The 15038-nt window shown below is 41.8% G+C and overlaps 1 protein-coding gene across 9 annotated transcripts in view; it reads left to right on the plus strand.

Moving 5' to 3' along the window:
* Positions 1-14789, plus strand: part of HABP4 (hyaluronan binding protein 4) — a 79684-nt gene extending 64895 nt beyond the window's left edge. For 8 of the 9 annotated variants that reach the window (XM_056525014.1, XM_056525010.1, XM_056524988.1 and 5 more), the window contains 6 exons: positions 3290-3436; positions 4556-4627; positions 6059-6136; positions 8127-8289; positions 12305-12484; positions 14333-14788. In XM_056525014.1, the coding sequence (XP_056380989.1) occupies positions 3290-3436; positions 4556-4627; positions 6059-6136; positions 8127-8289; positions 12305-12484; positions 14333-14389 (697 nt within the window). In that variant the 3' untranslated portion in view covers positions 14390-14788. Of the gene's footprint in view, positions 1-3289; positions 3437-4555; positions 4628-6058; positions 6137-8126; positions 8290-12304; positions 12485-14332 lie in introns of all 9 variants that reach the window. The other variant, XM_056524953.1, reaches the window with a different exon arrangement.
* The last annotated feature ends 249 nt before the right edge of the window (positions 14790-15038 follow it).

Here is a 15038-nt window from a genome sequence, read left to right on the forward strand (position 1 = left end):
AAAGCAGCTATTTTGGACTTAAACACTTAAAATGTACTAATTTGGTTAAGTTTGCAATATTTTTAATTTTTTTTATTTATTTTTTTAGCGTAATAGAAAAGTGTTATCATGGGTATAGTTTTAATCGTAATGACTCCAAGAATAAAGCACATATCATTTTACTGTAAATTATACGTCTTGAAAACAAAACCTTCCAAAATTTGTTAAATTGTGGTTTTTCTTTTTAATTTCCCCACACATAGTATTTTTTATTTATAGATTTTTTTTTTGCGCCGTTTTTTATGGTAAAGTGAGTGGTGGCATTACAACGGACAACTGGTTGCACAAAAAACAAGCCCTCATACACTAGTCTGTGGATGAAAATATAAGTTATGATTTTTTGAAGGTGAGGAGGAAAAACAAAAAATACAAATAAAATTGTCTGAGTCCTTAAGGCCCAAATGGGCTGAGTCCTTAAGGGGTTAAGGGTGGTGTAGATGAACAAATGTTATACACTTTTTTTTTTTTTTTTTTTTTTTTTTTTTTGTACGTGTCAAGTTTATTAAATATTGCAGACCATTGCTTTTTAAAAATGAAAGATCTGATTGGTTGCTATGGGGAACTGGTTAACTTTTCCTCAGCACAGGTTTTGATCTCCCAGGTCTGGATTTGTGTAGATTTGCGCCAAATTCCTAACAAGGAATTACCGCTGCGTTAGTTACTATGAATCGTGTATCACAACACTTTGATTTGTTGTGTAAACCAAGTCGCTAATTTTTACATTGAGATCTTGCAACAAATAAATCATAAAGGTAAATCCTCTGATAAATTCCCCCCCCCCCTATACTTCCCCTTAACCCCGTTTTCACCTTAAATGGGCACTGTCAGATACATATCAAGTTTTTGTTGTAAAGCATGCAACACCAATAAGTCTTGCAATTGCATTAATTGGATTTTTCAGTATGGAATACAGAATTTTCTAAACACAATCTCCCCTTCCCAACCCCCCCCCCCCTGCCTGGACACATACTAGTCCTGCTGTGTTCATGCATAATCACCTATGTCATGGACCTACTTCATGATTGACGGCTGTGAGTGCAGGGCTGACAGCTGGAGGAAAAATCCTCCCATTGTCAGCTTGTGTCCCACTACTGTCCGTGAGGACAAGCTGGGAGTTGAAGTTTTGCTAATGCTAGGGGAGACGGCATACTGAGGGAGGAGGCAGAGACCTGCAGTGAGGCCACGCCCCAGCCCTTTGAGAGGAATTCAGACTAGTGAGCTAAGTTAAAAGTGCAAAGAAAGAAGGCAGGTAGATCAGCTCACCGGATAGGTGTCCTTTCCACAGCACTGCAGGTGCATGGCTACACCAAACAACGAAGAGAACAAATTGCCAGCAGGGAACATGCAGATAATCCCTTTTATTGAATAAAATCAGGAACACAGGAGCAACATAACGTGTTTCAGGCGTGTGCCGCCCTTAGTCGTATATGATTTTATTCAATAAAGGGATTATCTGCGTGTTCCTCGCTGGCAATTTGTTCTCTTCGAAGTCAAGTGTAATGAGAAATTAGTGCTAGACACAAATTAGATGTACATGGTCAGAATTAGGTACTGAGTGATATATAACAAAAATAAAAATAATTTTTTTTTTGGATCTGACAGGTACGCTTTAAGGACTTTTTGCACTTTATTTTTTTCTTCACCACCTAAATCATAACTGGTTAAATTTTGAACCTACAGACCCATATAAGGCTTTGTTTGTTGAATCACCAATTGTACTATGTAGTGACATCACTTAACATAATCTGCGGCAAAACATTATTTGTGGGGTGAAATAAAAAAAGCCATTTTGCTACATTTTTAGTACTTCTGTTTCTATGCAGTGCACTTTTCGGTGAAATCAATATTAGTATGTTTAAAATTGTAATCTTCTGACCCCCTATGACATAACTTTTTTTATTTTTTTATTTTTATTCTTCGTGGTCTGACAGTGGAGGCAGGTGAGGACCCTCCTGTCGTCCAGGAAGCTGATCGGGATATCGTGATAGTCCCGATCAGATCCGCTGAGCTACCGGGATAGTTTTACTTTTACTTTAGACGCCGTGATCAAAGTTGATTGCGGCATCTAAAGGGTTCATGTCTGCCATAGGCCTGATCGGCGATGCCCGGCATTAACCCTGGGTCCTGGCTGCTGATAGTAGTCGGGACCCACGATGTTTGAAATGTTCTCTTGCTTGTGAGAACACTTTAATCCCTGGTAACGGGGCTGAGAACATACAGGTATGCCCAAGTCCTTAAGGACTCTGGAATGGGGGCGTACCTGTAAAACCTGCTTTCTTAACTGGTTAAAGGAGTAGTGTACTGAAAAGTATTTACAGTCCGTTGTGGCCGGGCTGCAAAAATAAACTGCTTTCCTTCAGTGTGCACAGGTCGTCAAACTGCACTCAGCCTATCATCTGCCGAGGCGGGGTATCGCTGCGGCTGGTGATGGGCTAAGCGCAGTGTGACGATCCGTGCACACGGAAGACCGGACTGGAAGACCGAACAGCTGTAGTGGCTTTACGGGAGCGAAGGACGGTGAGTAGTTTTTTCATTTGAGACTGGAAGTACTTTTCAGTACACTACTCCTTTTTTTGATTTAGTACCGTATATATGGGAAAAAAACTTCGTTCAAACAGGCATGTGCAAACTTGGTTCCAACTGTGTTAAAAGCAGCTCAGGCATTATATTGTCCCCTAAGAATATGTACAGAATATGAAAGGAATACAATACCTACGTTTACTTAACTACAATTTATAGTTTTTTAATTTCTATTTCTTAAGGGGGGAGGGGGGGGGGGTGTAATTGTACCTGTCATCAACAAACTTTTTATATAGTGTAAATACCATATGTGTACTTGTAAATATACATTGGTTAGAAAATTTGTATATTTTTGTCCCTGCAGCTTTTCCTTTGTCTCTATGAAGAGTCCAAATACAGGAAGTGAGGGCAGGAGAAGCAGGGGTCTGTACAGTGAGGCTCTGACACTCATACAGCAGGATGATTGACAAGCCAGGAGCCTGCAGAGCCCTGCTTGTCCTACCCACACGTCCTGTATTTTGTCTCTGCAGAGACACACAGGCAATAGCTGCAGGGACAAGACAGCATTTTTCACCAAAAATATACATGTCTTTAACCAATGTATAGTAAAAATATACATATAATGGGATTCTCAACAGTACAAAGTTTGACAGGTACACTTTAATTTTCAGGTGATTCTTTGCATTATGATCTGTAATGGTTACAATCTAACTTCTGTATTTGTTTCAAGTTTTGAGAAGGAAAAGCAGGTAAGAAACTGGGTTGCTAACCAGAGAGGAGGAATGAGAGGGAGAGGAAGAGGAGGCTTTCCACGAAACATGGAAAATGATCAAAGAGGAAAGAGAGAGTTTGAAAGGCACAGTGGCAGTGACAGAACGTAAGTATGTTCTCTGTAAACATAGATGGTTGGTTTTCATGTTAAATTATGTGCTGCAGTTTCTGGAAGATGGCCATACCTGCCGTGTCTGGTATTGCAGCTTGGTGGTCTTCATTCATGGGTATGTTCACATGTCAGATTATCTACCAAAAACCTCATCAAATCTGTTAATAATCTGCATCCAACAGGAGTGAATGGGGTTCTTATAACCCCACTTGCATGCTGCAAAATGTTCTAGTACAAAAACATGCAGATTTCTTTGTAATCCACATAGAAAAGCCATGTATTGGTGACAGTGAAGCTAAACCTTGTGCAAAGCTACAGCACATCTGTTGCAGCAATCTCTGCAACTTTTCCATCTGTGCCAAGAAAGTTGAACAGCTGCCCATAGCAACCAGCCAGATTGCTTTACATTTTTTAGAGTCCTTTTCACAAATTAAAGTAGTCTGGTTGCTATGGGCAACTGGTGAACTTCTCTGCACAAATTTTGATGAATCTACCCCCAATAAGCATATTTGTGACATGAACTTTGGGTTAAAATGCACAGGTAATGGAGTCTAGTTGTAGTACTTGACACCAATGGTGTAGTGCCGTTTGTAGAAGATGGCACGCTTGTCCTTCAAATCTGAACAACCCCTTTAATTCAGGTGACTTTCAAATGCTTTTGTTGCAACTACAGGTTTCATTGTAACATAAGCAAATTTTTATACTAAATATAAATTTATTTTTTAAATCAGTTATTGGGTTACTGTTTTGCAACTTTATTTTATAATGTATAGAACTGCAGAAGAACGCTGTAGCAGATTTACTATTGACTGATAGTAAGTACGCCTTTATTGGAGTCTGTCCAGGTCAGTCATGGTGTATTTACTACTATGGAGCATAGGTTATGGTAACTTTGGCACTCCATGTATGTACTTGGCACTGAACTTTTTAAAATAAAATTAACTATAGAAGACACTAATACATCTAAATCGGTGTGTTGTGCCGCCCCCCCCCCCCCCCAACACCACATTCCTATGTGCACTGATAACATTATATTGGTTACATTTGATGTAGCATGAGTTCTCTTCCCTCTGCTTAACTTTTTTACTTGGTGTAAAACTGTTTTCTATCTAGTAGAATAAGAGCAGAAGACAAGAGGGGTGGTGGTGGACCTCGCAACTGGGGCTCATTCAAGGATGCTTGCAGGTACAGAATTATGCAGCCAAATGAAGAACTTTTATATAAAGGGTGTATTTTGTATATTTGTAAAGGGGATGTTAACACAGGGTGGATACGCTGCAGGTTTTCCACAACAGATTTATTCTACAATTCAGGGCTTATTGCAGACTTTAATGTCTTTGTGTCCCTGCAGATCAGTTTGTGTGGATCATTTACGCAACATGTAGATGAGATTTTTACAGATCCCTTCCACCTTGCTGTTGCAATACTGAAGATTTTCAACAAGGGATTCTACTGCAGAAAATCCACAGCACACCAGCTTTGTGTGAACATACCCTTAAGATGAATCTCCTGGTTTCCTAATGTACCATTCTTTTCAAATTATCTAATTTAGGCTGTTATTTAAACAGTAATACCTTTCCCTAATTTTCTAAAGTTTAATGACCCGACCGGAGTCAAACGGAGTCACCGTTTGACTCCGGTCGGGTCATTAAAGTAAATGGAGTCGCGGGCTGATCCGGCCGGGGTACGGGAGAGCCCGGTTTGCCCCTTCTCCTCCTCCCCCCCCCCCCTTTCCGCCGGATCCGGCACCCGTATGTACAAAACATGGTGTGAATGCACGCTAATACAGATAAAGTCCTTAGATATAAAAGAAAAGCTGTTAAGCTGTAAATCACTGTAGAGGACAGGAGCTTCTTCAGGGTCCGGTACAGTGTCCCAAAAGTAACATGGAGCTGCCCTCACTTGGAGCAGTTAACCATGGCTCACATGACAAGTCCCTCCCCTCAATTCATCTATATGGGAGAGGCAGGGAAGCACGAACGCTGCATCTTCGCCTCTCCCATAAAGATACATGGAGGGGGGTGTCCACTGCTGCAGCCGACACTCCTGCATGGGAGAGGTGTGGCAGGATAGGGGATAAGTTGTCTCGCTGCAGTAGTCCTTTTTTAACAGCAGTGATGGTATTGGACAATGGCAAAAAGTTTAATCAGCCAGGCTTTCGCCATTGTGTTAATAAAGCCCAGACCGGTGGAGTGCTGACCTTCTGGAAATTGTTCCCATCTGCACACAAGCTTTTTGTACCTGATTGACCATTGGGGTTTTGATCACAGCTCTTACCAAGGCCTTTCTCCTTTTTGATTAGTCTGGTGGCCAGCTCTACTGGTTAGGGTGTTCCAAACTTCATAATTCTTAAATTGAAGGAGGCTATTGTGCTCTTGGGTACTTTCCATGCCGCAGTGTCCAACATTCTACACCTTGAAATTACCACAGTTGTGATTAATTCACTAGGCTGCTACAGAACACTGTAAATAGGTCTGAAAGCATTTTCAATGCGTTGGATGTTAATGTGAATCTTTAAGGTTGGTGTTACTCAATCTCCTATATATCTCTAAATATAGTGTGTGTGTGTGCATATTTTCTCTAAATATCAATTGTTTTTTTTTTTTTATTCTCTAGTGATGTAGATCCAACACCTGTAGAAAATGTAGAAGCCATGGAACCTGTTGAGGCAACAGAGGAAGAGCAAGACATAAAGCAAGTTCATGTTAATTTCCTAAATGTCTTTTCTCGAGCGTTTCATTGGGGGACACAGGACCATGGGTATATGGGGCTTGCAACTAGGTTTCTATAAAACACTGTATTCACACACAGTATCCTGTGCATATTTGATGTGCAGGATTTGAAGCGGTGTTCATTAATGTAACTTAATTTAGCAGTATTTTAAGCTGCAGAGTTCAATGTAAGCTAAATGAATGAACACAGCTTCAAATCCTACACAGTACACTGTACGTGTGAATAGACCCAAGGTTGGGGTCATAAATTTTGTATCCGCAGTGTATTGACTATGGATGCACCATATGGGAAAATGATTGCAATTATGGGCCTAAATATTGCGATTTCGGTATGTAATATAATAAATGGTGAAATCCGCAATTTCATGTCCAATCGCCTTCATTTTAAAACTATCCACTCATTTTATGCCCACTGCCCATTTCACATCTCCCCCATTTAATTTCTATCTCCTCCCCTATGTCACATTCTCCCCTCCCCCTGCCACATTCTCCTCCATGTCACATTCCACCAGTCTTCCTGGGGGGCCGTATCGCTATATCTCAAATCACGATTCGATTGCTTTTTCGATTGTGCAGCCCTAGTATTTACACTGAGGATGTGCCAATGGCAGTCAAAAGGGCTAGCTTCCTGCTGTGGCCAAGTAGCACTGTGTTCGCTAGTAGCAGTGGATAACATCAGGGACACAGCTACCCGGCCTCAGTAGGGAGCTCACTCTTTTGATTGCAGTCAGCACATCTGCAGCTTGAAATGCGCTGCGGATGCACTACATGTGACCCTACAATTTGCGTAACTTCCCATGTCATGGAAAGTTAAAGAAGAAGTATCATGGACCAAGTCACAAATTTTTTTTTATATCATGTGAAAGTGCATCAGCTCACCATTCTGACAATCTGCTCCTCATGTATCTCACCCTCTCCCTTCTCCTGCCATCCCCTCTGAAAGATCGGTACTTCCTGGTACATGGAGGTCCCTGACTTCCTGTCTCCCATAATGCCTTTCAGTTCATCATAGAAGTAGCCCAGCCTAGACTAGTGCTTCCTAACCAGGGTGCCTCCAGCTGTTGTGAAACTACAACTCCCAGCATGCCTGGGAGTTTTAGTTTTGCAACAGCTGGAGGCACCCTGGTTGGGCTACACTGACCTAGACACTGATCACTTTCCTAACAGCAGGCTCAGTGTTTCCCCTCCCCCTGCTTCTATTCTTAGGACATTGTTCTTTCAGACTGACCTGCTGTCAGATTGTAATCAGTGCAGGGGAAAGCAGGGATCTCCCCCTCCCCCTCTGCTTCTTCTCGGGACATCGTTCTTGCTCTTATAAACACTGAGCTGGCTGTCAGATGCTTCCCTGCCGAGGAGATGAAGACACGTGAGCTCAGCTCACTGGGGCTTCTATGATTGGCTGAAGCTGCACATGGGAGGTTCCCTTGCCGTGCACAGAGCTGGCTAAGCTGCAGAACTATGGGAAATTGTGACATCACGGCCCCCAGCATAATGCAGCTCAATGGGGGGTCGCAAGTCATCAGAACAGGGAGCTGCTGAACTTCCTCTCTGAACAAAGAAGCTAGAAAAACAGGTTTTACTTACAAGATGGGTGAAGTCATTGATTTACAAAGTGATATAACTTTTGCTTCTGCATTTAAAACACAATACTTTTTCTACATGGGACTTCTCCTTTAAGCAAATTGCTGCAGCCAGGAAGCCAAAAAACAGGCTGCATTACGCAAACAGGCTGGAGGGGGCCTGGGAGCCAATGTGTTAGGCGTTGTACCGCCATCCTGTGGATATACTAAAAAAGTCCCCAAGTGAGAATACCCCTTTTAAGGGACTCCCTGGGTAAAGACACTGGCATATCAAAAGTGGCCCTAGGTGTAACTATGGGGCTCACCTTTAAACCCCTACTAATAAGAATGGAGGACCTGCAGCATTCACTAAAAATTCTGTTTTCACTCTAGACTGCCAGAAGACAATGCCGAAGACTATGTCAGGGAGATGTCGCTGGATGAATGGAAGTCTATTCAGGACCAAAGCAGACCAAAGGTTGAACTAAATCTTCGTAAACCAGATCCTTCTGTACTTTCCAAAGCTACTGTTATCCATAAGTCCAAATATAAGAATGTAAGTTTGCCTGTAGTGTCTGTTACCACTTTATGTACCACTCACTTCCTTTTTTTAAATGGAACCTGTCATTACTTTCATGCTGCCCAAACAATGAGTCATCAGAGTTTGCACCAGTGACTTAGCTTTCTCCATATACCTGACAGGAAGAGATTTATGACATGTAGTTCAGGCACCGTGAAAGTGATAAGAAGTTCCCTTTTTTTTTAAAGGGGAAATTATCCAGGTTGTTCCCAGAACTCTACTTTTGCCCCGGATCAGTCTTTAAAATATACCACCACATGCTGTGACCAGTGGCCACACTGTTGCAACAACATCATGCCACAGTTTCAACATTAGGCATGGCTTTGCCCTTGTGCAATGATCTTGATTGGTTACCTGCAAACTTCCGGTTTTGGAAGTTATACTTCCGAGATGTCTGCAGCGGAAGTGGATCTCAGAAAAGTGTACGTCCCACTGGGTAACACCTTAAGGACTCAGCCCATTTTCACCTTAAGGACCGAGTTTTTTTTTTTTTTCCTCCTCCCCTTCAAAAAAATCATAACTCATTCAATTTTGCATATACAGACTCATAAGGGCTTGTATTTTGTCAACAATTGTACTTTGTAATGACATTACTTATTTTATAACCTAATCTGCAGCAAAAACTTATTTGTGGTGGGAAATAAGCCATTTTGCCATAAAAATTTTTATTAGGGGAGGGGCTTCACATTTAATTTAAATTTAAATTTTTTTTTAAATTTTTTTTTTTTTTTTTTTTTTTTTTTTTTTTTTTTTTTTTGTGCAATAGTCCCGATCAGCTCTGCTGGGATTCTTTCACTTTCATTTTACAGGGTTAATTCCGGGCATCGGCCCGATTGTTGATGCCCGGCTTTAACCCTGGGTCCTGACTTCCGATAGCAGTCGGAACCCACCAGGTTTAAAACGTTCTCCGCTCGTGAAAGCTTTGGGAATTTGGAATTGGGGGGGCATACCCGTACGCGTCCAAGTGTTTAATGTTAATGTTTAATGATTCTGTTTAATTGGATCAAAATAATGGCTTGGATAGTATAATATAAACTTGGTATTTTGGCCTTGTTGCAGTCATTTTCCCTGCAGAGCAGCCCAGCAAGTTTGTCAACATCTGAATGTCACTTGCAAATACACTGCCCCTCCACTTTTTGCAAAACTGTCTAAGAATCATCCACAACAGAACAAAAAATCTGCAATAGGAAGATCTCTTGCGCCTGTCTAGTGGGTTGTCCATTATGTGTTTCTGCAGTTTTTCAGAGCCCATGCTCACATGTGGCAGAATTTGGCAATCCGATGGCTAGTATGATGGTTCAAAAGCAGGGCTGACCCTAAAACTAGTAATGCAGAAAAGGTGGTAAGGCTGTTATAAAATGCTAAGAGATTATCCAGTTATTTGAAAAAGTATCCCTTAACCACAAGAACAGTACATGGCTCCTACCTTCTGAGATGTACTAGTCTCAGCAGTGACTGCCTTCTCATCCAGTCACCATCTGAGGGGTGGGCATCACTGTAGACTGTGAATAGCTAAGAGGGCAGTCACTGACACTAGTGCATCTCGCAAGGTGGGGGCAGACGGAGCAATCGAGTACTTTGTGTAGGCAGACAGTAAGAAGTCTAGCATAGCAGCCATAAAGGCATTCAAAAGGCTTTGCAACCATGACAACTGATCAGCCCACTACAGTTGTGTTGTGGGGACCACAGGGTGATCCTGAAAGTTGGTGCAGTATGGCTTCTGTCTAGATGCTGTAGTCACTCCCTCCTTCCCTCGCATACTGCGGTCTTACGCTTAGACACAGGCCTGGTAAGCATGTGATTCTGCAAAGTTGAACCCGATAACTACCATGGACTAGTATAGACGTCCAGGTTGGCGGGCGTTCCGGCACTTGGACGTCTATACTCGTCCATTATTCTCGTGGGTACTGCCCAGTGCACCCACGAGATTGCGGCAGGGACTCGGCTGCATCACACAGCCGGGACCCTGCTGCACTGCCGGGACCGAAGTAAACTTCGGTCCCGGCAGTTTTAACCCCTACAGCTGCGGTCGGAAGTGACCGCGGGCTGTAAGTGTTATGACAGAGGGAGGGGGCTCCCTCTGTCTCCTCTGCAGCACCCCGCATCGCGGGGTGCTGTGTGGCCGCGGCCTGCCGCACTGCCGGGAGTGAAGTTCACTTCACTCACGACAATTTAACCCTTACAGCGGCGGTCAGAAGTGACAGCGTGCTGTAAGGAGTTTTGACAGAGGGAGGGGGCTCCCGCTGTCTCTCCTCCAGCACCCCGGAGCATCGCGGGGTGCTGCTGCATACCTGGGGGTCTTTGACCCCCAGGTCTGCCCTGGGGATTGCCTGAAAGGACGTGCCAGAGGCACGTCCTGATATGCTGCCTGCTAGTGAAAACTGGCAGTATTCCAAAGCATTGCAGTTATATGCTGCCTAAGTATTCCAAAGCATTAAAAAGTTTAAAAATAAATAAATGTAATAAGTGGTGTAAAATAAAAATACATTTTATTAAATGAATCTAATTAAAAAAATGCATAATGTGTAGGATCGCATTGGCGGACATCCGCAGCATGTAATATGCTGCGGATGTCCACCATGGGATCCTACACATTATGCAGCAGTCACGGTAATGAGCTCCCTGCTGCGGCTGGGTAGCTTTGTGTGTCCACTCATAGCGGCGGATTTCCCGCCAGCAGTCATGAGCGGACACACTGAGCTTCCCAGCCGCAGCAGTGATGGATATATTCGCCATGAGCGGGTGCTTATTCCCACAACATCGCGGATATATCCATCAGGAGCCTTAACTGTCACAGACAGACGCGTTATACTGCCAGCCGACCAAGGACCAATCAGAGTGGTCCCTGGTGCAGCCAATAACTAGTAGGGGTGCAGTATATAAATGGGGTCACTTGTGGGGGTGGGGGTACTGTTCTGCCCTGAAAGCCAAATGGCGCTCCTCTCCTTCTGAGTCCTACCACGCGGCCAAGGAACCATATATGGCCTAAGCGGGGGTATTTCCGAACATGGGACAAGCAGCTAAATAAAATATATAGGGTGCATTTCTTTCAATATCAGAAGTGATGTACAAAAAAATATGCCCCCCTAAATGATGCATTTGTGAAAAATTGCAAATTTTGAATTTTTAACACTGACTTTGAGTATTTTAACACCATAGTTTTTGGCAGGAATTACTACACAGTACCCCGAAGAGAATACCTTGAGGGGTATAGTTTTTAGAATGGGGTTATTTGGGGGGGGGGGGGGGGGGGGGGGTTCCCATGTTCTACTACCTTTTAATTTCTGCAAACCTTGCATACCACATAAAAAAAAATTTACTTTTCAAATTTTAAAAATTTCAAGTTAAATTGAAGTTAGTTAGACTTAGACTTAGTTAGACTTCTACCTAATTTAAAATGTTAATTAAAAACAAAAAAAATGACGTCAAAATAAAGTAGACATCTGAAAGTATAAGTTTCATAAACTATTTGGTCAGTAAGTATAAATATATGCACCCTATTAGTGTTAAAATAGCAAAAAATCGTCATTTTTTTTGTAAAAATTTCATGAGTTTTTGCATTGTAAAAAAAAAACTACAAATGATATCGGCTTACTTTTACTATGTACATGAAGGACGACTTGTGACAAAAAACAATGTCAGAATTATCGTGATTGGCAAAATGTTACCAGACATCCCCCCCCCCCCCCGATTTGAAAAAACAGGCCTGGTCTTTCAGGGGCGAACAGGTTTATTTGGATTGATCCTTAAGGGGTTAAAAGCAGCTTTAATTGCTGTCAGCCATTACTTTTTCACTTTTCTAGTCACTGGGAGGGAACCCTAGCTTTCAGTCACTCACGCATGCCCCTTCTTGCCAAGACTGAAGCCCTGCACTCATGCATATTTTTTTTATTTATTTTTTTTTTATTTTTTTTTTGAGGCCCTCTGGTTAGTACGAATTAAAGTATGCTCTTTTACTGGTATTGATACAATTTTATTTTATGGGCAATAGAATTCAAAGGAGGACGATGAAGATTACAGCTATGGTTTCCGCAGACCAGTTAATGATATAACCTCTCAGCTGGATATTAACTTTGGAAGTCTCCCTCGTCCAGGCCGTGGAGGAAGAGGTGGAGGGCGTGGACGTGGAAGTGGTAGAAGAGAAGAGACCTTATCTTATGAAAGCCATAATGTAGGTATAAAGTACAGTTGCTGCCACCACCATGATTCATTGTAGGGATAATGGACAGGTGATAAACAGTGCCTGGTTTCCTCCAGGCATCACTCTTAGAATTGATCCTCCAAAGTTTAACTTTGCAGTTTGATCAGATTTTTTTTTTTATATTTGTTTTTAATACCAGTACAATATGAGAGTACGAGGTAGTAACACGGCATACGTGGGAAGCTGTGGTCATTAAACAGTTACAGGTGTCAAATACAATTGCCATTGTATAGTTTTAGCAGAGAACATGCTGAGAGCTGTTTCACTCCAGATGTGTCTTTTTGACTAGTGATAGTTGACCTTCTGAAGGTTTTTCCCAATTGCACACAGGATCTTTGGAGCTCAGGCTCCCTGCTGATATACTTAGTTTGGGGTGGCCAGCTCTAGTAAGAGATCTGGTTGGTTTCAAACTTTCTCCATTTGAGAATAATGGAGGCCCATGTGCTCTTGTGAACTTTCAGTGCAACAGACCAATCCAAGTGTAGAAATGTCTCGAAGATGATCAAGAGAAATAGAGGCCCCCAGAGCTAAATTTCAAGGGCCATAGCAAAGGATCTGAATACTTGTGTTCATGCAAAATGTAAGTGTTTCCTAATGTGAATAAACCTCCAGAGGGCATTTAGAAGAAATAATATGGATTTCTGAATAGCATAGATCAGTGTATGTGTTTTGATGGATCAACCACATTCATGTGTATGGAAATTATATTCTGTTGCTTAAAATTCTGCAGATCTACAGTGTAAATGGGTCATCCAAAGTCTACACATAAGCATTTATTTTCTTCAACCATCACAAATGTGATATTTTTTCAGATTTCACATTACAGCATTGAAAAGTGCAATCATGTTGTCAATTCCCTCACATGTTTCAGTGTGTAACGTTTTCTGTGGGATGTGGATGAGATTAATCTTGTCAGCTTGCATGGAACGGTCATTCACTGGCCGATTTATTTAAAAAAAATTTTTTTGCGCCACATTTAAAATCTGCATCATGTCAATTTGTCAGATTGCAGATTTGTGATTATCAAGCCCAGACTCCTGCACCACTCTTTCACTGCATAGGTTTTGATAAATCTTCTCCTAAGTGACTGGCATCTATGTGGAAACCTGAGATTCTTATAAATGTGATAGAAATCTATCGTGTGTGTGTCTGGGAATATAGTGGTCCCTCAAGTTACAATATTGGTTCCAGGACAACCATTATATGTTAAGAACATAACTCTATGGAAACCTGGTAATTGGTTCTGAAGACCCCAAAATGTCGTCCAAAAAAATGAGGATTAAATGAAAAAGTGAGGATTAAAGAAAAAGTAGATAACACATATAGATAAAATCCTTACACATAAAAGTAAGAAAGATCTGCTGGGAGCTGTAAATCACTGTCTATGTAGAGGACAGGAGATTCGTACACACAATGTCCCAGAAAGGTAAAATGTAGCCGCTCCTACCTGGTATCCAAAGGAACAGCTATCCTAGGTACAGGTAAATAGTAGTACAGAACATGAAGTACCACCATGTACTAAAGGGAAGTGCCACCAGACAGCCAGTCAGTGCATGTACTTTAGGAATACAGGGGTTATACCAGTAAAATGTCCATTATGATTGGTCAGTCCTTCCAGGTAATGGCAAGTTCTGCAGATCTGGACTGTCCGTAGCATTGTATGTGGAGTCTGGTTTCAAGTTAGAGAAGACCATTGTATTTTATGTTGAGGCCTTTGTAAGTTGAGGGACCACTGTGTGTGTGTGTATCTATATATAAAATCTATTTAAAATTTTGTACAGGCTTCATAATTCTAATTAATGCTTCGCTTCTCTTTAGGTGCACGAGTTTGTCTTGAATCCAGATGACCCTAATGATTTTCCAGCTCTGATTTAATTGGACAAGTTTTTGGCTTGTACTGCATCTCTACAGTGACACAATACCACAGATTAGACAACACTTTTGTTTGGGGGTCTAAAGGATTTATTTTTCTGCCAAGCAGTAGAAGTACTGCACTTCAATCTACAGAAATGTGTACAGTGTAGCATGGCTGTAGTTCTAAACATGGTTTTGAAGCATTGTCTATGGCACATGTTCTATTTGAAACAGTTACCCAGGTTAAGAAGTTTAAAGAAAAGCTGCTATGTCCAGATAATGGTAGAACTTGAATATGATAACACTGGCTATCATACAGCTGCTGCTTCCTTCGGTGTAAAATATAACTTGTCACTGCACTGCAGTTTTGGAAGTGATTGAGACATTAAAGTCGCTGATTGCAAGTTGATGGCTTTTTTTTTTTTTGCTTTTCCCAGACTTGTATGCTACCCATAAAATAGTTATCCTGTCATTATAGTGCTAAGCTCATTGCTCTAGACCAGTGGTCTTCAACCTGCGGGCCTCCAGATGTTGCAAAACTACAACTCTCACTGCTCTAGACAGTGATCAGAACCATATCTTTTGGTGAAAGCATGACATTTAAACACAAAGGTGTGCAAATTTTTTCAAGTTGTGCTAACAGTGGCTGTTCTGCACTGTGTGGTAAGGC

This window comes from Hyla sarda, chromosome 1 (assembly GCF_029499605.1).
Source record: "Hyla sarda isolate aHylSar1 chromosome 1, aHylSar1.hap1, whole genome shotgun sequence".
NCBI lineage: Eukaryota > Metazoa > Chordata > Amphibia > Anura > Hylidae > Hyla > Hyla sarda.